General features: G+C 48.8%; 1 protein-coding gene across 1 annotated transcript in view; it reads right to left on the reverse strand.

Annotated features, from left to right (window-relative positions):
• The window catches only part of LOC117539376 (titin-like), a gene marked incomplete at its 5' end in the record, with an annotated part of 161649 nt that overhangs the window by 52660 nt on the left and 84871 nt on the right, over positions 1-24118 (reverse strand). Inside the window, 32 exon segments of the mRNA XM_034205527.1 lie at positions 78-380; positions 492-1079; positions 1165-1461; positions 1677-1874; positions 1992-2096; positions 2371-2958; positions 3666-3953; positions 4253-4543; positions 4934-5218; positions 5691-5996; positions 6487-6789; positions 9343-9645; positions 10546-10830; positions 11392-11691; positions 11988-12290; positions 12526-12825; positions 13505-13780; positions 14540-14842; positions 15087-15386; positions 15703-15987; positions 16539-16865; positions 16983-17247; positions 17435-18122; positions 18304-20308; positions 20576-20869; positions 21106-21405; positions 21702-21983; positions 22346-22502; positions 22636-22787; positions 22876-23039; positions 23527-23665; positions 23998-24108. Of these exon segments, the coding sequence (XP_034061418.1) occupies positions 78-380; positions 492-1079; positions 1165-1461; positions 1677-1874; positions 1992-2096; positions 2371-2958; positions 3666-3953; positions 4253-4543; positions 4934-5218; positions 5691-5996; positions 6487-6789; positions 9343-9645; positions 10546-10830; positions 11392-11691; positions 11988-12290; positions 12526-12825; positions 13505-13780; positions 14540-14842; positions 15087-15386; positions 15703-15987; positions 16539-16865; positions 16983-17247; positions 17435-18122; positions 18304-20308; positions 20576-20869; positions 21106-21405; positions 21702-21983; positions 22346-22502; positions 22636-22787; positions 22876-23039; positions 23527-23665; positions 23998-24108 (11091 nt within the window).

Consider the following 24118-nt stretch of genomic DNA (forward strand, 5'->3'; position numbering starts at 1 on the left):
GCTCAATGATGGGACTTTTCGGCGTATGCAACTTTAAATTGAATTCTGAATTATTTGATGAGTCCAGTTTTACTTACAGACAATGTCTTTGGTCATCACAGATGCCGATGGCTCACTTGGCTCCCCAAATCCAGCCTTGTTCTCTGCAGTCACTCTAAACTCATACTCTACTCCTTCAGTCAGGCCTTGCACCTTAAAACGCAGGTCAGGGACTGTCCTCTTGGAGGCCCTCACCCATCTCATTCCTTTCCTCTCTTTCCTCTCTACACTATATCCTCTAATGTCACTTCCACCGTCTTGTACTGGTCTCCTCCATGAAATGGTGACAGCATTCCTACTGATGTTATCAACCTCTGGGATTGAGGGTGGTCCTGGTGCACCTGGGGACACAAACAAAGAGCATGTGTCAGGTATGCCTTGAATTACTCAATCCTTTAGTTCCATTAATAAAACATCATAGAGATATAAACACAAAAAACATGTAAACTTACGGAAGCTGTCAATCATTTTTACTGGACCAGATTGGTTGGCGTCACCAGTGCCAATCTGGTTCACGGCACACACTCTAAAGATGTACTCGTTGCCTTTGATCAGTTTGGCAGCTATATGTCTGCAGTCCATGATGTTTTCTGCTAGCTTGGTCCACTGCAGGCGGCTGGTCTCTCTCTTCTCCAGGGTGTAGGACTTGATGGAGAAGCCTCCGTCCTCGTCTGGTGGCAGCCAGGTCAGAGTGCACTTCTCAGCGGAAATGTTACTGGCTTCAATGGGGCCTGGAGGTCCGGGCACGTCGAGGACCTTCACCTTCACGCGTTCTTCCTTAATGCCGAAGGGGTTGCTGGCGGTGATGGTGTACTCTCCGGTGTTCTTCCGGCTGGCGTACTTGATTGACAGAGTGGAGGAGGTGGGGGTTGTGGTGATGGAGACGATCTCAGAGCTCTTAAACTCACGGCCTCCCTTGGACCACGCAGAAGTGGGGAGAGGTTTGCCCAAAATCTTGGAGGCTCTGATCACGATGGTGTCCCCTGCCTTCACTGAAACGCCGTCCTTCATGTCCGGGTCAATAGTGATGGTCGGGGGCTCTGCGGAGGGAGGATTGAGTTGAATTTAAATAAAAAAGATTGCACATGTTTTGAACTACCTTACTAAGTTTACTGCTAAGCTTACCGTATTCATCCCTGCAAGCCACGAGCTCAGTGGTCTCTGAAGGAACACTGATAGCTCCAGCAGAGTTCTTGGCCTTGACCAAGAACTGATACTGAGCTCCCTCCGTCAGGTCGGTGACGGTGAAGGCACAGCCCTGGATGTTGACGTGATTGGCCTTCAACCAGGCCTTGCCGCCAGCCTCTAACTTCTCCACCATGTAGCCGGTCAACTTGTGGCCGCCATCATATTTGGGAGCGGTCCACATGAGAGTGACCGTGTTCCTGGTGATGCTGATCACTTCAGGCTTACCAGGAGGATCTGACAGGACAAAAAGGAAAGGTGTTCAAAAGTGTTTCAAAGTCTAAGACTGTGGGTTTCCCTAAAACAGTCTGGAGCCCCCTGAGAAGACCCCAGAACTCCAGAAAAAGGGTAAAAAACAGCATTTGTTGTTTTCCCATTCAATATTCAGTATTGTAATAACAAGAAGAATGTTGTTGTCACTCTAAGAGAGGAAACAAATAAAATCTCCTCACCAATAGGATCAAGGGCAACCACAGCCTCTGTGACCCTGCTTGGTCTGCCGAGGCCGGCCATGTTCATGGCCATCACTCTGAACTCGTACTCCAGTCCTTCGATCAGGCCGGTGACTCTGCAGTCCCTCAGTCTCAGAGGAGTCTTCGTCGCTCGCTTCCACATCAGGCTGTTCCTCTCCTTAAACTCCACGTGGAACCCTGCAGAGAACCCACAAGCTCTGATCAGGACAATGCTATTAAACTGATTTATACCACATACATCTGTTATGTTTCATGTTTAGGCTGTGAAGGGAGACAGTAGAGGCTAAGTTTTACCAGTAATTGGGGATCCACCGGTTTCCTTTGGATCCATCCAGGTCAACATGGCCATCTCATGGCGAATTTCTGCTATTACTGGAGGAGCAGGAGCCTCGGGCACATCTGGAGGGAGCGGAAACAGAAAGGGAGGTGGAAGAATTAGGAAAGGAATAAGGAATAAACCACAGAGACTCGTTAAAGTCTTGTGCCAAGTTATATTCTTCAGATGTAATGGTAGAAAGCCGCCTCAAAACGTTGTTCCTTAAGGGAAGACACTACATACACAAATAGACAAAGTTAGTAGAAGGAACTCCTGATGGTGGATAATGGATGTTTCCTTTCCACACATCTCAAAAGAGTTATGGAGGCACAATAACCCAAAGGACGTGATACTCACTGAAGGGATGCTGTGCGATGACGGGCTCGGACCTCAGGCACTCGCCCACCCCGTACTTGTTCTCTGCGAACACTCTGAAGATGTACTCCGCGCCGTCGTGCAGCCGGATCACCCTCATGCTGGTCTTCTGAATAGCGGATGCAACCGTGGCCCACTTGTTGTCCGTGGTCCTTCTCTTCTCCACGATGTAGTTGGACACCTCCGCGCCACCATCATCTGTGGGCGGGCCCCACTCCAGCGTGATGCCGTCGGCCGTGATCTCGTCGAACTTGATGGGTCCGGTGCAGATGCCGGGTTTGCCCACCACCTTCACGGTGAACTTGCACTCCTTGGAGCCGGCGTTGTTGCGGACGTAGATTTTGTAGGTCTCGGCGTCTCCTCTCTGGCAGTCTCTGATCAGCAGCGTGGTGACGCCCGTAGACGACTCCACACACATCCTGCCGGTGTCGCCGATCCCTGTGTCGCCCTTCTTCCAGGTGACGGTGGGGATGGGGGTGCCGATGAGCGGGATGTTGATGCGGGTGGTGCTGCCCTCCTTCACCACGCAGCAGCCGTCATGCAGGGCACTCAGGTTGCAGTCAGGCAGCACTGCGGTACAAAGAGTCAACGTTAGATTAACAGGAAACATCTGCTCCACACTGTCTGTAGAACAATCTCTGCGTGACATTTCAATATTGCAGCAGTCTAAAAGTACAATTGGGATTAATCAGCCATTTTGAAAAGAGTTGTACATAGATTATTTTACTGTCAATCAAGAATGCTTTATTTGACATTTTAAAAAAGAAATCTGAAATTTGGGTAAAGCCAGGTTTTCCAATTGTGTACGTTTGAACATGTATATCTTTTAATAATTGCTCATTTACATACATTTACAGTATTCCAAGTTTCGAAATTCTGGATAATTTAATTTAAATATGACATAAAACAAAGATAAGCTGTCCTTTACTTTATTTATTTATTTTTAAACCTTTTGTTTTTATTTTCTATATTGCCATATTTAATCCAATGTGCTCCTTTAGATATCTTTTTATTTCTTTTTCCTTATAGCTTTGTGAAGCACCTTGAGAAGACGTTTGTCTTTAAAGTGTGCTATATAAATCAAATGTATTATTATTATAATAAGCTGCAAATATCTCTATATTTAAATTAAATCAAATACAAATAATAATAAATAATCAAAATAACATCTTCTGTCAATCAGTCATTATCCATATTCCTAAACACATGTGAGCATCATAAGAAAATGTGTTTATTCTCCGTCCTATAATACATTCAATGAAATCGTTATTTCTTACCGAACTGGTCCTTGGCGATAACGGTGAGCTCGCATGGCGGTCCCTCCCCAGACTGGTTGAGGGCCTTGACCCTGAACAGGTACTCGGTGCCCTCGGTGAGCCCCCCCATGGTGTGGGAGGTGGTCTTGCCCTTCAGGATCTCCGTCCACTTGTCCTCGCCCTCGCTCTGCTCCAGGATGTAAGACGTGACGAAGCTGCCGCCGTCGACCAGCGGTTTCTTCCAGGCCAGCACGATGCAGTCCTTCGTGGTCTTTGTGGCCTTGAACTCCGCCACGGGGCCCGGTTGCTCTGCAGGGGGGGGGCAGAGGGGTTCAGACTCAACATGACGTTTGTGGTAAACAAGAGGAGTTAATGTAGATTAAAACACTATCTCTTTACTTTTATCGCACATTTTGACTTATATACATATTTATATTAAATATATGTACTAACAAATAGTCCAGATAGTTATTAAACAAAAAAAAGAAATGAAAATGATTGAAAATACAAATAGAATAATATACATAATAATAATAATATTAAGGCTGATAATAAAACAAATGAAAATAAGCATATATATTTCTCCACTGTGAACCCTGGTGTGTTACCTGAGGCCCGCACGCTGCCGGCGGTCTCGCAGCCCTCCCCGATGCCGTACGCGTTCTCGGCCAGCACCCTGAAGCAGTACGCCTGCCCCTCCTCCAGGCCCGTCACCCTGTAGGAGATCTTGTGGCAGGTGGGGGCCACGCAGGTCCAGGCCTTCCTGTCCGCCAGACGCTTCTCCACCACGTAGCTCTTCACCGGGGAGCCGCCGTCCAGCAGGGGGGCGTCCCAGGTGATGGAGACGTGGGTCTTTGAAGTCTCCTTCACTGTCAGGTTCAGGGGGGGGCTGGGGGAATCTGAGGGGGGGAGGTATAAAGAATCAGGTTGGAGATGCCCATAACAGAGGGGGAAACATCCTGATTTATATCTCTGTGAAATCACAGTTCAGTAATCAGATTCTGTTATGAACCATTCAATTATGTTTAGAATGGAGTTATTTATCACACTTTATGAGTATGTTTATGACCCATGTCAGTATGTTTATGTATTTCGAGTGAAGTCATGATGCATTGTAAGTATGTTCATAATGCATCTCAAAGCGCCATGTGTTATGTTTTGAGTGACTGGTGTTTTTAACGCGTTAGAGAGATGAGCGTCAGGAAGCTACCTTTAACCCTTTCTATTGACCTCCATTTGAACCCAGTTCCCCCTCCCCTCTAACACCATAACAATGTGCATCTCCTCACCGAGCACTTTGACCACGATGGTGTAGCTCTTGGAGCCGCTGCTGTTCTCCAGAGTCAGGATGTACTTCCCGGCGTCGTATCTGTTCACGTCCTCGATCATCAGCAGCGTGTCCCACTCCGACGTCTTGATCAGAACCTGCCGGTCCTTCAGGTTGGCGTCCGCCTTGGACCACGTCACTTTGGGTGCCGGGCGGCCCCTCAGAGGGACGTAGACCCTCATGGTGACCCCCGCCCTCAGGACCAGAGCCTTCCTCAGGTCAGCATCCAGCTCCGCCTCAGGGGCGACTGCAGGGGGAGAGGGGGTTAATGCAAGGGTCAAACATCTCTCAAAACTCACTTATTCACTGTAGCCTTCAAACTCTGGTCAGCACCCCCCCACACACACTGCACTGTACAAGGACTACTGCTTATGTTTCTTGGTTTCTTTGTACTGTTTCTGACTGTTTGAAAAGCGCTATCAAAATCAAATGCATTATTAATATTATTATTATTATTAAAGAGACAGCTACAGCTTCAGAGGTGGGACAAGTACTCAGATCTTGTACCATTCACCTCTGAACTCTAGTGGAGTAGAACTACACAGTAACATAACATTGAAATACTCAAGTAAAGTGCCTCAAAATTGTACTTAAGTACAGTAGTTGAGTAACCGTACTTAGTTACTTCCCACCTCTGTATAGCTTCCAGTGGAGACAGAACACTTATCTGAATATCTAAAACTAACAATGGTGTGAAAACAGTAATGATGTGTAATTACTCAGGATGTCTTTGGGCGTGTGGTTCCCGGGGACCTCGCTGGGCTCGCTGAAGCCGATCTTGTTGACGGCGATGACCCTGAACTGGTACTCCGCGTCATCCATCAGTCCGGTCGCCAGGAAGCGCGTCTCCTGCAGCTTCTTGGGGATGTTGCACTTGTTCCAGTGTTCTCCGTCCACACGCTTACACTCCACCAGGTAGCCGATGATCTCGCAGCCGCCATCGTACGCCGGCTTGGACCAGCTGAGGCTGACGGAGGAGCGGGTCGAGTCCACCACCTTCGGGAAGGCAGGAGGACCAGGGGGGTCTGCAGGAATAAAGGGTCATATTAGGCATTATCCTCATAGTTCATAGGGAAATAAATTGCACCTTTTAAACGTCAAAGTGGGATTTTAATTTTCTTAAAGGTCGCCTATTATACTATTTGTAGGCATATATTATAGGTCTCAGACATATAAAAAACATGTCCCTGAAGGGTTTTGCTCAAAATACCAAACAGATCATGTATTCTAGCCTCATCCCCCTCTCTTTCAGCCTGTTACTAAAGTACTGAAATCATTTTTTTTAAAAGAGGAGGGGGAGCTAATGCCTGCTCAAAATTCGTTTTTAGAGATTTGGGTATGGAGGAAAAGAGAGAGGGTTGTGTTTTCTGACACGTTGTGAGTCTCCTGACACCGGGGACACATGTTTATGTATAAAAGAGCATAGCATGATAGGAGACCTTTATAATGAACATGTCCCTCCCTGTAAATTGTAATCCAAGCACATCAGATCATCTCTCTAAAGCGGTAACTCACAGACGGGGTCTACGGCCAGCGCGGCGTTGGAGGCGTCGCTGGGTTTCCCCGGCCCCGCCTTGTTGAGCGCGATGACTCTGAACTCGTACTCGGACCCTTCGCTCAGCTGCACCGCCTTGATGGAGCGGTCGATGACGGGTCGTCGGTTGACCTTGGCCCAGGCCAGCTCTGTGGCCTCGCGCCTCTCCACCATGTAGCCCAGGATGGAGGCGCGGCCGTCGTTTGCTGGCGCCTTCCAGCTCACCGTCATGGAGTCCTTGGTGATGTTGGTGATGACGGGCGGCTCGCAGGGCCCAGGGACATCTAAGGGAGGAGATATGATCAATAACATAGGTTAATACTGACCTAGAATTGGGAGGGATGAAACCCTCTGTAATGGTCACACATGCAGAGCACACAGCACACACAGTGAAACGTGTTCTCTGCATTTAACCCATCCTAGCACCAGGAGTCTAGAGCCAGGAGTCTAGAGCCAGGAGTCTAGAGCCAGGAGTCTAGAGCCAGGAGACTAGTACCAGGACTCTAGCACAAGGAGTCTAGGACCAGGAGTCTAGAGCCAGGAGTCTAGAGCTAGGAGTCTAGAGCCAGGAGTCTAGAGCTAGGAGTCTAGAGCCAGGAGTCTAGAGCCAGGAGACTAGTACCAGGACTCTAGCACAAGGAGTCTAGCACCAGGAGTCTAGAGCCAGGAGACTAGTACCAGGACTCTAGCACCAGGAGTCTAGTACCAGGATTCTAGAACCAGGAGTCTAGCACCAGGAGTCTAGTACCAGGAGTCTAGCACCAGGAGTCTAGCACCAGGAGTCTAGTACCAGGACTCTAGCACCAGGAGTCTAGTACCAGGATTCTAGAGCCAGGAGACTAGTACCAGGAGTCTAGCACCAGGAGTCTAGCGCCAGGAGTCTAGCGCCAGGAGTCTAGTGCCAGGAGTCTAGAGCCAGGAGACTAGTACCAGGAGACTAGTACCAGGAGACTAGTACCAGGAGTCTAGCACCAGGAGTCTAGCGCCAGGAGTCTAGAGCCAGGAGACTAGCGCCAGGAGTCTAGAGCCAGGAGACTAGCGCCAGGAGCCTAGCGCCAGGAGTCTAGCGCCAGGAGCCTAGCGCCAGGAGTCTAGCGCCAGGAGTCTAGCGCCGGGAGACTAGTGCCGGGAGTCTAGCACCTGGAGTCTAGCACCTGGAGTCTAGCACCAGGAGTCTAGCACCAGGAGACTAATACCAGGAGTCTAGCACCAGGAGTCTAGTGCCAGGAGTCTAGAGCCAGGAGACTAGTACCAGGATTCTAGAACCAGGATTCTAGAACCAGGAGTCTAGTACCAGGAGTCTAGTACCAGGAGTCTAGCACCAGGAGTCTAGTACCAGGAGTCTAGCACCAGGAGTCTAGTACCAGGACTCTAGCACCAGGAGTCTAGTACCAGGATTCTAGAGCCAGGAGACTAGTACCAGGAGTCTAGCGCCAGGAGGCTAGCGCCAGGAGACTAGCGCCAGGAGTCTAGAGCCAGGAGACTAGTACCAGGAGTCTAGCACCAGGAGTCTAGCGCCAGGAGTCTAGAGCCAGGAGACTAGCGCCAGGAGTCTAGCGCCAGGAGCCTAGCGCCAGGAGTCTAGCACCAGGAGACTAGTGCCGGGAGTCTAGCACCTGGAGTCTAGCACCTGGAGTCTAGCACCAGGAGTCTAGCGCCAGGAGACTAATACCAGGAGTCTCGCACCAGGAGTCTAGCGCCAGGAGTCTAGAGCCAGGAGACTAGTACCAGGAGTCTAGCACCTGGAGTGTAGCACCAGGAGTCTAGCACCAGGAGTCTAGCACCAGGAGTCTAGAGCCAGGAGACTAGTACCAGGAGTCTAGCACCAGGAGTCTAGAGCCAGGAGACTAGTACCAGGAGTCTAGCACCTGGAGTCTAGCGCCAGGAGTCTAGCACCAGGAGACTAGTACCAGGAGTCTAGCACCAGGAGTCTAGCACCAGGAGTCTAGAGCCAGGAGACTAGTACCAGGAGTCTAGCACCAGGAGTCTAGCACCAGGAGTCTAGTACCAGGAGTCTAGTACCAGGAGTCTAGAGCCAGGAGACTAGTACCAGGAGTCTAGCACCTGGAGTCTAGAGCCAGGAGACTAGTACCAGGAGTCTAGCACCAGGAGGCTAGAGCCAGGAGACTAGTACCAGGAGTCTAGCACCAGGAGTCTAGCACCAGGAGTCTAGTACCAGGAGTCTAGTACCTGGAGTCTAGTACCAGGAGTCTGGCACAAGGAGTCTAGCACCAGGAGTCTAGAACCAGGAGTCTAGCACCAGGAGTCTAGAACCAGGAGTCTAGCACCAGGAGCAGTGGGCAGCTATGGTACAGCGCCCGGGGAGCAATGGGAGTGAGGGGGAAGGGGGTTGTCCGGTGCCTTGCTCAAGGGCCCCACGGCAGGGCAGGAGGTGAACTGGGACCTCTCCAAGTAGCAGTCCACACTCCATATTTAGGTCTGGTCGGGGACTCATATACTTCATATATTTATATAAACAACAAATATTGATGAAATATGCTCAATAAGGTTAATACTGTCAGTCTGACCCGCACTGCACTCACTGATCTGCACCACCGTTTAAACAATTCTGACTTTTTCTAAAAGAAATATATTCTTTTCTCAAATTCAGACTTTTTTCTCAAATGTCTTTGTTGTTGATAAAAGCACTTATTTCTCTGTTCCTGAAACACTACCATAGGGGTTCTTCACCATGACGGGGGGTTGACTTTCACCTGAAATACATTCTGACTTTTCTCAAAATGTTGACCTTTCTCAGATTCTGACTTTTTTCTCAATTTTGTTTTTGTTGATAAAAGCACAAATGTCTCTGTTCCTGAAGTAGACCCGGTCCTTACCGTAGGGGTTCTTCACCATGACGGGGTCGGTCATGATGGCGTCTCCCACCCCGTACTGGTTCTCCGCGCTGACCCTGAACTCGTACTCGTGGCCCTCGATGAGTTTCTCCACCAGAGAGTCCGTGATGTGTCCGTGGATGTTGGAGCTCACCAGAGCCCAGTTGGCTCTGCTGGTCTCTCTCTTCTCGATGATGTAGTTTGTGATCTCTGATCCTCCGTCAGCGATGGGGGGTTCCCAGCGCAGCTTCACACGGTCACAGAACACCTTGGCGATCTTCACCGAGGCGGGGGGGCCGGGTTTATCTGCAGGGGGAGAGGAGCTTTGTTAATCCTTTTTCTCAAAATGTTGACTTCTTTTTCAAAATTTCAAATATTCAGACTTTTCCTAAAAACTAAAAAGAATTCCCAAACAATCAGATTTTTCTCAAATTCTGACTTTTTCTCAAATTCCGACTTTTTCACAATATTTTGTTGTTGTTGAAAAAAGCACACATTTCTCTGTTGCTGAAGTAGACCCGGTGCTCTGACTGTCCCGTAGGGATTCTTCACCATGACGGGAGTCATGAATGACTTTAACCTGAAATACATTCTGACTTTTATCAAAATTCTGACTTTTCTCTTAACATTTTTGAATTTTTCTCAAAATGCTGACTTTTGTTAAATTCTGACTTTTATAAACATTTTGACTTTTCAAAAATGTCCAACTGGCGGGGCGGCTGGATTTATCTGCAGGAGGGGGAGGAGCCTCGTTAATCCTGTTAAATCTCTCACATTATTCCCTCTGCTCTCCTCTGGGAGGCGCTACAGGTCAACACTAATACTGCTCAAAGACCCCATCTCTCACATATTCCCTACCACACATCTCCTATCCTCTAGGAGGCGCTACAGGAAACTCTCAACCCTCAGCCATCTCTTGTCTGAACCCTGAACAACACATTTCAGACTTGATCTGACCATTAAAGTATTATCCTATCGTATCCTATACCCAGAGACTGACTTTTCTCTTACTGTTTTGCATTCTCTGGTTACATTACATTACATGTCACTTGTTAGACGCTATTAGCCAAAGCGACTTACCTACTGAATACGGTTAGATGCTAACTGCATTTCGTTGTTTTAGTACTAGCAATGACAAGGAGCTCAAATCTGATCTATTCCACACTTATCCTGCTAAAAGACCCCTCTGAAGACCTCTTGACTCACCGAGCACCTTGACCTTGATGGTGGCGTACTTGGACCCGCTGGGGTTCTCTGCGTGGATGCTGTAGTCACCGGACTCTTTCCTGGTGACGCAAAACAGGTCCAGCATGTAGTGGTGCTTCTTCTGGCTCAGCTTCATGCCCTCCACGTGCACCACAGCGCTGTCCTTCATCCAGGTCACTTTGGGCATTGGTTTGCCGAACACCTCAGCATCCATGGACACGTTCTCTCCGGCCTTCACCACGATCAGGTTCTTCATATCCAGACCCAGGTCCACGCGGGGGGAGACTGCACCGAGATAAGGGGGAATGGTTATTTATTAAGTACTCAGACTTTTAACTTAAGCAAAAGTAGCAATAATACATAATACACAATCAAAATCTTTCCGAAGTCTGATTTTTCAAAAATAAAAGCCCCATAGAGTAACTGTACGGGGAGCACAGGAAGAGTCTGTGTTTTCCTGAAGTAAGATGTGAAGCATGAGGCATTTCAATTAAAATAAAAAACATTAAAAAAAATCACTTTATCCTTACAGGAAGCGAAGGCCAGGCTTGTTTTTCAAAACAAAAGCACCATAGAGTAATTGCATACTTACTAAAAACTTAGGAAGAGATTTTTTTTCAAAATAAAACCTCCCATGTAGTAACTTTATGCTTTAAGGAAGCTTATGACGAGAAAGGGGCCGGTCTTTCCATTAAGGAAAACTGTTAATATGATAATAATAATTCATATAATCGAAAACTGAATGCTCAGAGTTCGTACCGTGCTCTGATCAATCAGTTTCCCGTAAGGGGCCGGTCTTCCCTTTGAGGATAAGTGTTGATGAATGATAGTTGGTAGAGTTCGTACCGTGCTCTGCGATGACGGGGATCTTGTCCGACAGCTCGGAGGGCAGGCTGGTGTTGATGGCGGTCCTGGCGATAACCCTGAACTGGTACTGCTGGCCCTCGTCCAGCCCGCTCACCGTGTAGCTCTCTGATTGGATGTTCATGCAGTTGGCGTTGCAGCGCGTCCACTTCTCCTCCGGCAGCTTCATGTACTCCATGTAGTATCCGATCAGCTTGCTGCCGCCGTCGTTCGTCGGGCGGCTCCACACCAGAGACACCGAGTGCTTCGTCACGTCCATCACCTCGGGCTTACCGGGGGGGTCTGTGTGGGGGGGGACACTCGGTTAGTTAGTCCGAACAGTGAAGAAAAACTGGCCTTTCAATAGTGTTTTATTTTCTTACTCCTTCCACTGACACAGAAACCCCAACTCTAGTCTCCACATTTGAATGTGTGGAAATGTCTCTGGCCCAGAGATTCTACCTGGTACTACTCTTTGAAGGAAGTGGTAGAGTCATATCTAAACCAAACAAGTAGTGTCTTGTGTATTGAAACAATGCCGGTGAATGCTCCTCTGGTTCTCTAACTTGAAAGAAAGATGAAGTGTGAGTGTCACGTACCGATGGCGGTCCTGGCGATGATGATGTCGGTCTGCTTGCAGGGTTTCCCCTGTCCGGCCAAGTTGAGCGCGGCCACCCTGAAGATGTACTCCACGCCCTCCATCAGCCCGGTGCACGTGTACTGCGTGGCCTTCACCAACGACTCGTTGGCCCTCATCCACAGCAGGCTGTTACGCTCCTTCTTCTCGATGACGAACCCTGTCAGAGGGGAGCCTCCATCGCTGCTGGGGCGCTCCCAGGACAGGATGACGTAGTCCTTGTTGATCCTGTTGATCTGCAGATTCAGGGGCTCGCTGGGGGGGTCTGTTGGGGGGGGGGGGTTAACAGTTAGAGCTGTAAAACTGCCCATTTTAAATGAATTCTGACTCATTTCTGAGTTTCAGGACATACATGCTGACATCACAGTTTTACAGTTCATAATGCAGACTGGGTTTTAGGACTGATAATGCTGAAATATGTTTTGCTTTAAGACTCGTAATGCTGACTCGTTATTCCTGCAGTTCTCTACAAAGCTTTATAAACATCGTCCCGGACTCACCGAACGGACACCTGGCGATCATCTTCTCGGAGTAGATGGGCGCTGAGACGCCGAACCTGTTCTCTGCGCGGACCCTGAAGCCGTACTCTTTGCCCAGACACAGCTTGGGCACCTTGAAGCTGGTCTTGGTGCAGGAGGAGGTGAGCATGGTCCAGTCTCCCTGGCTCACGTCACACTTCTCCACGATGTAGTTGGTGATGTTGCTGCCTCCGTCCTCCTGGGGCGACCCCCAAAGCAGGGTGCATCCGTCCACATCCACCTCCGTCACCTCCAGGGGGGCCTCGGGGGGCCCGGGGATATCTGCAGGGACAGAGAGAAGCGGTAATGTACGAGTTATGAATGACTTTAACCTGAAATACATTCTCACTTTTTGCCGATTTTTTTAATCGTCGCCAACTTTTCCTCAATAATCTCAAAATGTTTACGTTTTTTCTAAGAATTTTGATTTTATTTTTTTCTATGTTGAAGTTTCTTAAAACTGACTTTTTCTTTAAAAAAAAGACTTTTTCTCATAAATGTAACTTTTTTCTCAATATTTAGATTTTTCTCAAAATGATTATTTTTCAAAAACATTCTGACTTTTCCCAAATGACTTTTTTGCATGAATATGACTTTTTATAAACATTTAGACTTTTTCAAAAATATTGACTTTTTTCTCAATATTCTCAAAATGTTGAGTTTTAACTTTTTCTCCAAATTCAGATTTTTTTTTCAAAGTTTCGGAGTTTTTCAACAATTTCTTTTGACTTTTTATAAAAAGAAATTGACTTGTTTTTTTTTAACTTTTTCTCAACATTTAGATTTTTCTTGAAATTCTGTATTTTTTCTTCCAAAATTTCGATTTTTGGAAAAATCAGATTTTTTCATTATTTTTTTCTGAATGTTCTCAAATATACCTCCTTTTTGAAGCAGTCCTGCTTTCCCTTTGATACAGTGTGTTATTCCTGAATATTCCCATATTAGGAATAGTGTTACTGACCCATGACGGTGACCTTGATGATCTGGTTGACCCTGCCGCTGCTGTTCTCTGCGGACAGGCTGTAGTAGCCGCTGTCCTCCCGCTTCACGTTCTTGGTGATGAGGGTGCAGCTGGTGAGCGTCTTCACCACGGACAGGCGGTCGGAGGTCAGCACGTCCTCGTTGCCCTGCTTCCACTTACAGAAGGGAGCGGGCTTCCCGGCCACGATGGCCTCCAGAACCATCTTAGATCCGGCTCGCACCGACACGATGTCCGGAGTCATCACCTTCGGAGCCACTGCAGGGAGAGAAAGGACAACAGTTACTCCAAGGTCCCTCGAGAAAACTAAATATATGACTGAATATGTTCAATAAGAAGCTTTATTTTCATCAGCATATGAGACAATGAGAGAAGAGGGAACAGGAAGTGCTAAAATGCTAACTCTTGTATTAAGTATTAGGACTCACACTGCCGACTCATGTCAGGGTTTGAGGACTCATATTGCTGACTCATCTCGGGGTCTTTAAGACTCATATTGCTGACTCATCTCGGGTCTTTAAGACTCATATTGCTGACTCATCTCGGGGTCTTTAAGACTCATATTGCTGACTCATCTCGGGGTCTTTAAGACTCATATTGCTGACTCATCTCGGGGTCTTTAAGACTCATATTGCTGACTCATCTCGGGTCTTTAAGACTCATATTGCTGACTCATTTCGAGGTTTCAGGACAAAAAATACCCACTTATTTTACGGGTTTAAGATGCATAATGTTGATTCATTAAAGGTTTGAGGACTCATATTGCTGACTCACATTGGGGTCTTTAAGACTCATATTGCTGACTCATCTCGGGGTCTTTAAGACTCATATTGCTGACTCATCTCGGGGTCTTTAAGACTCATATTGCTGACTCATCTCGGGGTCTTTAAGACTCATATTGCTGACTCATCTCGGGGTCTTTAAGACTCATAAAGCTAACGTATTTCAGGCTTCTGGACTTATAATGCTGTCTCATATCCAGGTTTCTCTACAGTCTGAGGTGTGTGTTGTACTCACTGAGCTGCTCTTTGACCTCGAAGATCCCTTCGGCCTCGCGGGCCAGACTGACCCCCACTGAGTTCCTGGCAGCGACCCTGAACTTGTACTTGGTGTTCTCCTTCAGGCCCACCACCACAATGCTCATGTCTTTCACCACGGAGTACGGCGTCCACTTGTCCTCTGCGGCGCCCTCCTCCTGGTAGTCCACCACGTAGCCGTTGATCTTGGCCCCGCCGTCTCTGAGCGGCTTCAGCCAGCCCAGCGTGGCGCTGTTCTTCGTGATGTCCAACACGTCCATCTTCTTCGGGGGGTCTGGCTCACCTGGGGGGGAGGGCAGTGCGGAGGTTAGGTAAGATAAAGGAAAGAACACAGAGGGAGAGGAACACAGCAGCTTTTACGTTTACCTGGGGGCAAACATTTAAAAATAAACTAGAAAACGTTCACTATATGTACGACGTATAGATATACATATCTACACATTAGTTTAAAGTCTTCTCTTTCACAGAAAGGATTATGATCATTGAAGTCTTATTTTCCTGTACGTCTCAGAAGGCTTTCTACTCACTGATGGGGTCGACGGCCAGGTAGGATTTGGGCGAGTCCTGCGGGACTCCGATGCCGTACTGGTTGCAGGCGGTGACTCTGAAGTAGTACTCGATGCCGGGCATCATGTTGGACACCTTGAAGCTGGTCTTCCTCAGGTCCTCGATGCACTTGTTCCACGTCTTCCGGTCCACCTCGCGCTTCTCCACGATGTAGTTCAGGATCTGGCTTCCGCCGTCGTTATCGGGCGGCAGCCATGACAGCTGCGCGCTTGTCTTCGTGATGTTCGTTGCCTCCAGGCCGCCAACAGGGCCGGGGGTGTCTGCGAGGGGGGATTGAAAGATGCTTCGATCAGACAGATTTCCTTTTAAAGGAATGTACACAAATCTCATTATGTAATAACACAGCCTTTAAAGGTTCCCGCATTTTTTGGACGTTATTATTACATTTGTATATTCCTAAAAATAAGTTCAGATGAAGACGTCCATTTTCCTTGGTGTTTACTAAATGCATATACTATAAAATATTAGAACATTGTGGGACAGTTTCATAAATACAGCAATCAAACTAAATATGGGTGTTACAGCATGATAAAGTAACATGTTGGTTGTGGATAAATGTGTTGTTATATTTCTCACCGAGGACTTTGACGCGGACGTACACGGCCTTCTCTCCGGCCGAGTTGGACAGAGTCAGCGAGTATCTCCCAGAATCCTCTCTGGTGCTTTCGGGGATGACGAGGAAGGACATGCTGTCCACCTGGTCCACGTGTCCACGGCGGATCACGTTGTCCACGCCGAGGCGTTTCCACGTGACCTTAGGTGAGGGTCGTCCTCTGACGACGGCGAAGAGCCTGATGGGGCAGCCGGCCCTCACAGACAGACCCTTCCTCAGACTGGCATCCAGGTCGATCTCTGGAGCCTCTGCAGCAGGAAACACAGGAGAGAGGTTAGCAGGATGTGAGATCATAAACAGACAGTGTTTCCCTTAATGTCTACCCCTGAAACATCAAAGTGCTCTATGCTGAAGTTGCAAAAACACCATGCTTTGTTTCCCAGTTTCACTGAGAATGCCCAAATAAGGCTATCTGCAGTGATACAGTTAACTATATTGAGTTAAATCGACCAAAAAATCATCAACATCAGCACACAGAGAGTACAAATATGGCCACTTTCTGGTTAAAACTGCAGTTTCTGATGCTGAACATTTCAGAAATTGATTCAGCGTCCTCAATAACCCCAGAAACAACTCAAAAACTGTCCAAACCGGAGTTAACCCTTAACTATTGTCTGCATATGCTAATGAATGCTAATTGTGCAAAGTACCCAACATGCAGGTTAGCATCCGGCAGTTTCTATGTGCTGGGGACCCTACTATTAATTTTGACAATTTGGAGTCCTCAACATTTCCCGGTTCACAACAGGACTCTATGAGCTGGAAACAGACTTTTATTGTATTGAATGTCAGTTCTTACCAATGATCTCCTTGGGGGACACGGATTCCTTAAGGTAGGCGTGGCGTCCCCAGCCCATCTGGTTCTGGGCGGACACCTTGAAGTCGTACTCTAGCTTCTCGTCCAGCTGTCCGATGGTGAACTCTGTGAGCACCAGCGGGCCGTTGGTGTCGATCCTCTTCCAGCCCACCGAGGGGTTCTCGGGGTCCACATCGGTCTTCAGCCTGAGGTCCAGGCTGTAGTTGATGATGGGAGCACCACCGTCGTACACTGGTTTGGACCAGGTCAGGGTGATGGAGTTCTTTGTGCTGTCACCCACCTTCAGGAAAGCAGGGGGACCAGGGGGCTCTGCAGGAAAACACAGAAACACAGATTTGCATAGCTATATCTACACTATAGCTACGATGCATATGATGATAAAGCCTTTGAGTCTTTGATTCATCTAAAAAAAAAACACAGACTTACCGATGGGATCTTTGGCTCCGACGGGTCTGCAGGCCTTGCTGGGTTCTCCCAGGCCCACCTCGTTCTCGGCCTTCACCCTGAACTGGTACTCGTGGTTGGGGATCAGGTTGGTGAGCTTCATGCGTCTCTCAGAGATGGGGCTCTTGGTGCACGGCACCCAGCGGACGGCTCTCTTCTCCTTCCTCTCCAGGATGTAGCCGGTGATGGACTTTCCTCCGTCGTTCTCGGGGGGAGCCCAGACAACGGTCATCTCTTCTTTACTGACCTGGATCACGGAGGTGTGGAGAGTGTGAGTAACAGCAGTACAAATAGTTAGCTAAAGTAATGAAAACGCTGTCCAAATAGTTATCTTAAATTTATAGAATAATAATAACTGGCGTCCACCTAATACTGTGGAAGCAGAAACCAGGATAAAATGTAGCTAATTATAGAAAAAGGTAGTGTTTGCGTACCTTGGTGACGTCGGGGGCTTCTGGGGGCCCAGGTTTGTTGAACTGAGTCTTGACGGTGACAGGCTTGCTCTCCATGGCGGGGCCAGTGCCCATCTTGTTCTCTGCCTTCACTCTAAATATGTACTCGTTACCCTCCACTAGACGGATCACGTTGCAGTATGGTGTGACCACCGAGGCGGAGTACGTGGACCAAACCATCCTCCTGGTCTCGCATTTCTCCAGGATGTAGCTGTCCACCTCGCAGCCTCCCTCGTCCTCCGGAGGGTCCCACACCACTCTGCACTTGTCGGCCCCGATGCCGGTGACCCTGAGGTTCCTCACTGGGCCCGGGACGTCTAGGACGTTGATGTTAGCGTACGCCGTGAAGGTGCCGGCCACGTTGGTGGCGGTGATGATGAACTTTCCGGTGTCCGTGCGTCTGGACTTGGTGAGAAGGAACTTGGAATAGTCAGGTCCGGTCTCGTAGCTGATTCTGGGGTTGTCCCCGACGGCCTTTTCTTTGATCCATTGGACCTCCGGCGCAGGTTTTCCTCTCAGGCCGGCCTCTATCCTCACAGAATCTCCGACCTTCACCGTCAGAACACCGGCCAACTTCAGGTCGATGACGGGCTTCAGGATCTCCTCCTTTACCAGAATATCAGCGAGTTTCACCCAAGCACTTTCACCTCCTTCATTGATGGTCTGCACCCTGAGAGACAAATGATAAGAAGTATTAGTAAGTAATGTTCACTAGGTAGGGTAACAGACTTTTCACAGCCATCCTGCAAAACCTACAGTCTGTTCTTTCAACCCTCCTGTCGTGTTCGGGTCAAATCTGACTGATTTGCCTTATGATATCCTCCACAGTAAGGATGCAGTAAGTAACCTACCTGAAGGTGTAGGTCTGGTTCTCTTTGCACGTGTCAGCCAGGAAGAAGGTGTCAGTGAGGGTGGTGGTGTTGAGTTTCTCCCAGTTCTCAGCATCCTTGGATTTGCACTCCAGGTTGTAGGAAATGTTGGGGCTTCCGCCATCAAAGTCGGGCTTCCTCCATCTCAGATAGACGTAGTTCTTACCGATGTCCGTGGCTCTGAAGTTCTCAGGCTCTCCGGGATTCTCGATAGGGTCGATGGCCAGCAGAGGGGTCTTGGTCTCCGTTGTGGGACCGGCGCCCATCTTGTTCACGGCGCTGACGCGGAACAGGTACTCTTTGCCGTCCATCAGCTTGACCTTGATCTTGCGGTTGGTGCAGAGGGATGTGATCATGGACCACATGCTGGTGCTGGGCTCACGGCACTCCACCACATAGTTGGTGATTTCAGATCCACCGTTGTCTTCAGGCGTCTCCCAGTTCAGCATGCAGGAATCCTTGGTGGCGTAGGTCACGTGCAGGTTCTGGCAGTGGCTGGGTCTGTCCAGCACATTGACTGTGATGGTGCAGGAAGCCTCGCCTCCTTCATTGGAAGCCTTTAGGACGTATTTACCATGGTCTGCTCTTGTGGCCTCCTTGATCTTCAGGTGGACCAGAGGGAAGTTCTGAGTGATGGTGACCCGTTTGCTGTTCTCCAGAACCACCTCCTCCTTCGACCAAAGCACCTCAGCCTCAGGGCGGGCCTTGATGTAGCCCATCATGTTGATGTTGTGTCCGATGCGCACAGTGAGGCGCTCGCGGCAGGAGAGGTCCATCTCGATCTCTGGAGGGATCAGGATGTCCTGAGCGGTGACGGACTTCGGGATCTCTTTGGGCTCGCCATCTCCGATCATGTTGGAGGCGAAGATCCTGAAGTTGTACGTCGCTCCCTCCTCCAGACCCTTCACAGTGTAAGCGGAATGCTTGATGAAGTCGTCCAGGTTCACCTTTTGCCAATCCTCAGTGTCAGCCTTCTTCATTTCCACGGTGTAGCCCATGATGGGACTGCCTCCGTCTTTGTTGGGTTTGGTCCACACCAGGTAGGCAGTGTCCTTGCTGTAGTCTTTAACTTTGGGGTTGACAGGGGGGCCGGGGGCCGTGATGGGTCTGCAGGGCTTGCAGAGTTCAGAGGTGGGAGAGGGGCTGCTGTAGCCGGCGATATTCTCAGCAAACACTCTGAACTCATACTCGTTGCCTTCAAACAGACCAAGGACTGTGTACTTCATGTCTTTGCAGGGAGTCCTGTTCACACGGATCCACTTTCCTCCCTTGTGTCTGCGCTCGATCAGGTATCCGGAGATCTGGCTGCCTCCGTCGGACAGGGGCATGGTCCAGCCCACTGTGACAGAGTCCTCTGCGACATCAGTGGCATGTGGTGTACCTGGCGGGCTGGGAGGAAGGAAGGTGTGCTCGGCCACAGTGGGCTTGCTCTCCAGAGCAGCACCAACGCCCATTTTGTTCTGGGCACGAATGCGGACCACGTACTCCACTCCCTTCTGGAGGCGGTTGATGTTGACTTTGGTAGAGAGGCTGCCGGAGCTCACCCCTCCCCAGGTCTCCTTGTTGGACTCCCTCTTCTCCACGATGTAGTTGGTGACAGCACTGCCACCGTCATCCTTGGGAGGACGCCATTCAATCATCATAGAATCTGGAGTGACCTCCAGGATGTTGACGGGTCCGATGGGAGCGGCGGGAACATCCAGCACCGTGACGCTCAGGGCGGCGGACTTGGTTCCGGCTGGGTTGCTCACGGAGAGCAGGTAGGAGCCGGTGTGGCTCCTGGTGCAGTCGTTGATGCTGAGCACGGTGGAGAAGTTGTCGGTATCGATCTTGACGTTGCCCTCGTTGGTGATCTCCTCTCCCTCCACCATCCACTTGGCAATGGGGACAGGAATTCCTCTCATGATGGCGGGCAGCCTGATGGTGGTGCCGGCCTTCACGATGATGCCTTCAGTGAGCTTAACGTCAACCTCCAGGATGGGAGCAACTGTGGACAAACAGACAGAGGAGGTTACCCAATATATTAACACTCGATGGAAAAACACTGAGCATCCCTGTTGACGGGCCTACAGTTTAATAAATAGATGTGAAACAATGACATTTCTTTGAGCCCCATTATTAAAGGAATACTTCACCCCTAAAATTACCAATTGCGTTTAGGTAACTTAAACCGGGACAAACTAACTTTTGCTCAAGTAAACGGAGGTTTTCGTTAAAGAATGCTCGTTTAGACATGACAGAGTGCTGAACTCACCCAGTTTCTCCTGGCACAGGATGGGCAAGGTGGTGTCTGGTCTGCTGAGTCCGATGGCGTTCTCGGCCCGGACTCTGAAGCGGTAGGTCTTGCCCTCCTCCAGGCCGGTCACATGACTCTCTGGGATGCTCACCGTCTTCCACTCGTCCCACTCCCTCTCTCCCTCCTCCTGGTACTCCACCAGGAAGCCGGTGATGTCACTTCCTCCGTTGCGGTCAGGCCAGTTCCAGACCAACCACACCTCTGTCTTGTCCACGTCGTCGTGGTGCAGGTCTTTGGGAGGACCGGGGGGAACTGGAGGGAAAGACATTCAGGTTTAGACTGGTGAGTTTTAGCAACAGTGTTAATTTTATATACCAAAACTACAACTACATATGTCAATTATTTTTGTTTTTACTAATTCAAGACAGTATGAGGATATCTAATTAGCATTTTCCATTTTAGGAGTATGAATCTAAATCTATACAAAAAGTATATCTAAATGTAAAAAACATATATCTTAATATAAAAATCTTTCTGCCATTACTCACAGAGCGGGTTCATGGCCTTGACGGCCTTACTGGTCTCCGTGTATTCGCTTCGGCCGTACTGGTTCTCGGCTGCCACGCGGAAGTTGTAGGAGGTTCCCTCCATCAGGTGCTTCAGCATCATGCTGCGCTTCTTGGAGGTGGAGCACAGCGGGACCCACTGGGTGGCCGCCGCGTCCTTCTTCTCCACCACGAAGTTAGTGATGCGGACGCCGCCGTTATCCTCGGGGTCTTTCCAGGACAGGTAGGCCGAGTCGCTGCGCACGTCCGACACCCGAAGGTGTTGGATGGGACCGGGTTTATCTGGAAACACGAGCAGCGGCAGAATCATGTTAGGGTTCATTAGAGGGTAGAGTTTTACAGGGAAATGTTTACGATGTAGAGAAACGCTTCAAGAGTATAGGTCTTACATTTAAAGTTTCAACAGCTGAAAGCATACAAGGTAAAAGCTTTAAAGGTAAAGAATTTATTAGTGTTAGATTGAAAATGGTTAGAGTTTTTTCAGGGAAAAGTTTTTATGTCTAAAATGTTTAGGTAAATGCTTCAAGGGTAAAAGTTCTCTCGCTCTCTCGTGTTAAATCTGAAGTGTGTTTCCTCACCGAACACGAGCACGGTGCAGGTGACGGTCTTGGACCCGGCCGCGTTCTCCACGGTCAGCGTGTAGTCGCCGCAGTCTCCGCGGTGACAGAACCTCATCTCCAGCTTGGTGCCGGTCTGGTTGGTGTCGATGTCGATGCGGGTTGGCACCTCACCCTCGTTCTTCTGCCAGGTGACGGAGGGGAAGGGGACGCCCGTAATGGTCGCCATCAGAACGATGTGGGTGCCGGCGAGTGCCTTCACCTCGCGGGTCATCGCGGCGTCCAGGATGAGCTCTGGGGCCTCTGTGGGGGGAGGGGGATTACAGGTTTAATGTTCATGCACTTTAAGTAAGGAACAGTTCGTTATTGAACAGCTCAGACACAATACACACAAAGCATCTTAAAGTCCTGAAGTCGCAGTATTATTTATACAAATAAGCAGTATTTTATTCCACAGTATCTCATTTCAAAGTATGTTATTTTTTATAAAAAGTTCTTATTCTATTAAACATTAAAAAAGTAATGTATATAATAATTTTTTTATATCACAACATATATCGCAGAATTAAGGATGTATTTCTCCACTCTCTAATTTTCGTTAACTCTCACTGATGCATTTATCCACCCTCAATGATGTGTTTCAGTTGATGGTAACCAGTCCTCACCCAGTCTGTCCTGCACTTGGATCGGTTCGCTCAGATCGGCGGGGTCTGACTCTCCGGCGGCGTTCACTGCCATCGCCCTGAAGAAGTAGCGAACGCCGTCCTCCAGATCGATCACCTTGAAGCGCGTCTCCTGACACGAGTCTGGGGTCTGGTTCACCTGTGGAAGTCAAAACAGCATTTCATTTCATTCATTCAACAGAGACCATTCATTTAACCCTTTTAAGGTGTTTTGTCAATAAAAGCCATACATACATATACACAGGAGTTTTTCACAATAAAAGCGGCCTCACCTTGCTCCACTCGTTGTCGGTGGTCTTCTGGAACTCCAGCAGGTATCCGAGGATCTTCCCGCGGCCGCAGTCTGCGGGGGCTTTCCAGCTCAGAGTGACGGACTCTTTGGTGAAGTCGATGACCTCCAGTTTCTGCGGGGGGCTGGGCTTCACTGCAGGGGGGCAGGAGGAGGGGGGTTATTGAGAGTAAACATTATAAAACACCATGCTGCAGCAGGGAGTCGGGAAGGGGGGGCTTACCGATGGGGTTTTTAGCGAACACGGGTTTGGTGGCGGGGCTTGGGTCTCCGGCTCCCACCACGTTCTCGGCGCTGACCCTGAACTCGTACTCGCAGCCCTTCAGCAGCTCCGTCACGCAGTACTCCACCTTCGGGAAGATGCGCTCAGTGTTGCAGCGCACCCACCTGCAGACAGACAGCAGGTGTAGTTGGAGGCTTCATGCGGTTTGATATCAATGTTATACTGAGTGTGTATAACTCTTGATTGAACTATTCACATCTTAATGCACTGTAACTTTTATCCATGTATTTTTTCTTTTAATGTTTATTTTATTATCTTTTCTTTTTAATGACTGATTTTAAATGCCATTTTCTGAATGTCTTTCATTTTTGTAAAGCACTTTGAATTGCCTCGTGTTGAAAGGTGCTGTATAAATAAACTTGCCTTGTGAGTTCAAAATGTTCAAATTCAAGGTTTTATTGTCATATATAATGATATGAAATGATTCTGATCTGAGCTCCTCCAACGATGCAACATATATAATAAAATACAAAACTACAAATAAAAAATGGTGCAAGAAGTCTATAGAATATATGATATATGTGTGTGTGTGTGTGTGTGTGTGTGTGTGTGTGTGTGTGTGTGTGTGTGTGTGTGTGTGTGTGTATGTACCTGTTGGCCTTGGTCTCCTTCCTCTCCACGATGTACCCTGAGATGGGCTTCCCTCCGTCGGCCGGAGGCTCCCAGCTGATCAGGGCGGAGTCCTGGAAAACTTCCTTGATGGCCGGCTGTTTGGGAGCGTCAGGAACCTCTGTGGAGAAAACAAACGCACCCCATCAGACTGTGTGTGTGTGAGAGAGAGAGAGAGAGAGAGAGAGAGAGAGAGAGAGAGAGAGAGAGAGTGTGTGAGTGTGTGAGAGTGTGTGAGAGAGAGAGAGAGAGAGTGTGTGTGAGAGAGAGAGAGAGAGAGAGAGTGTGTGAGTGTGTGAGAGTGTGTGTGAGAGAGAGAGAGAGAGAGAGAGAGAGTGTGTGTGTGTGTGTGTGTGTGTGTGTGTGTGTGTGTGAGTGTGTGTGTGTGTGTGTGTGTGAGAGAGAAGTGTGTGTGTGTGTGTGTGTGTGTGTGAGAGAGTGTGTGTGTCTTACTGAAGATGTCTCTAGCTTTGCACTCTGCAGACAGCAGAGGTTCACTGACTCCGTACATGTTCTGAGCCATGATCCTCACAATGTAGTCACGACCCTCAATCAGCTTCGGCACCTGGAGGAG

The sequence above is a fragment of the Gymnodraco acuticeps genome, unplaced genomic scaffold, assembly GCF_902827175.1.
Source record: "Gymnodraco acuticeps unplaced genomic scaffold, fGymAcu1.1, whole genome shotgun sequence".
Taxonomy (NCBI): Eukaryota; Metazoa; Chordata; class Actinopteri; order Perciformes; family Bathydraconidae; genus Gymnodraco; species Gymnodraco acuticeps.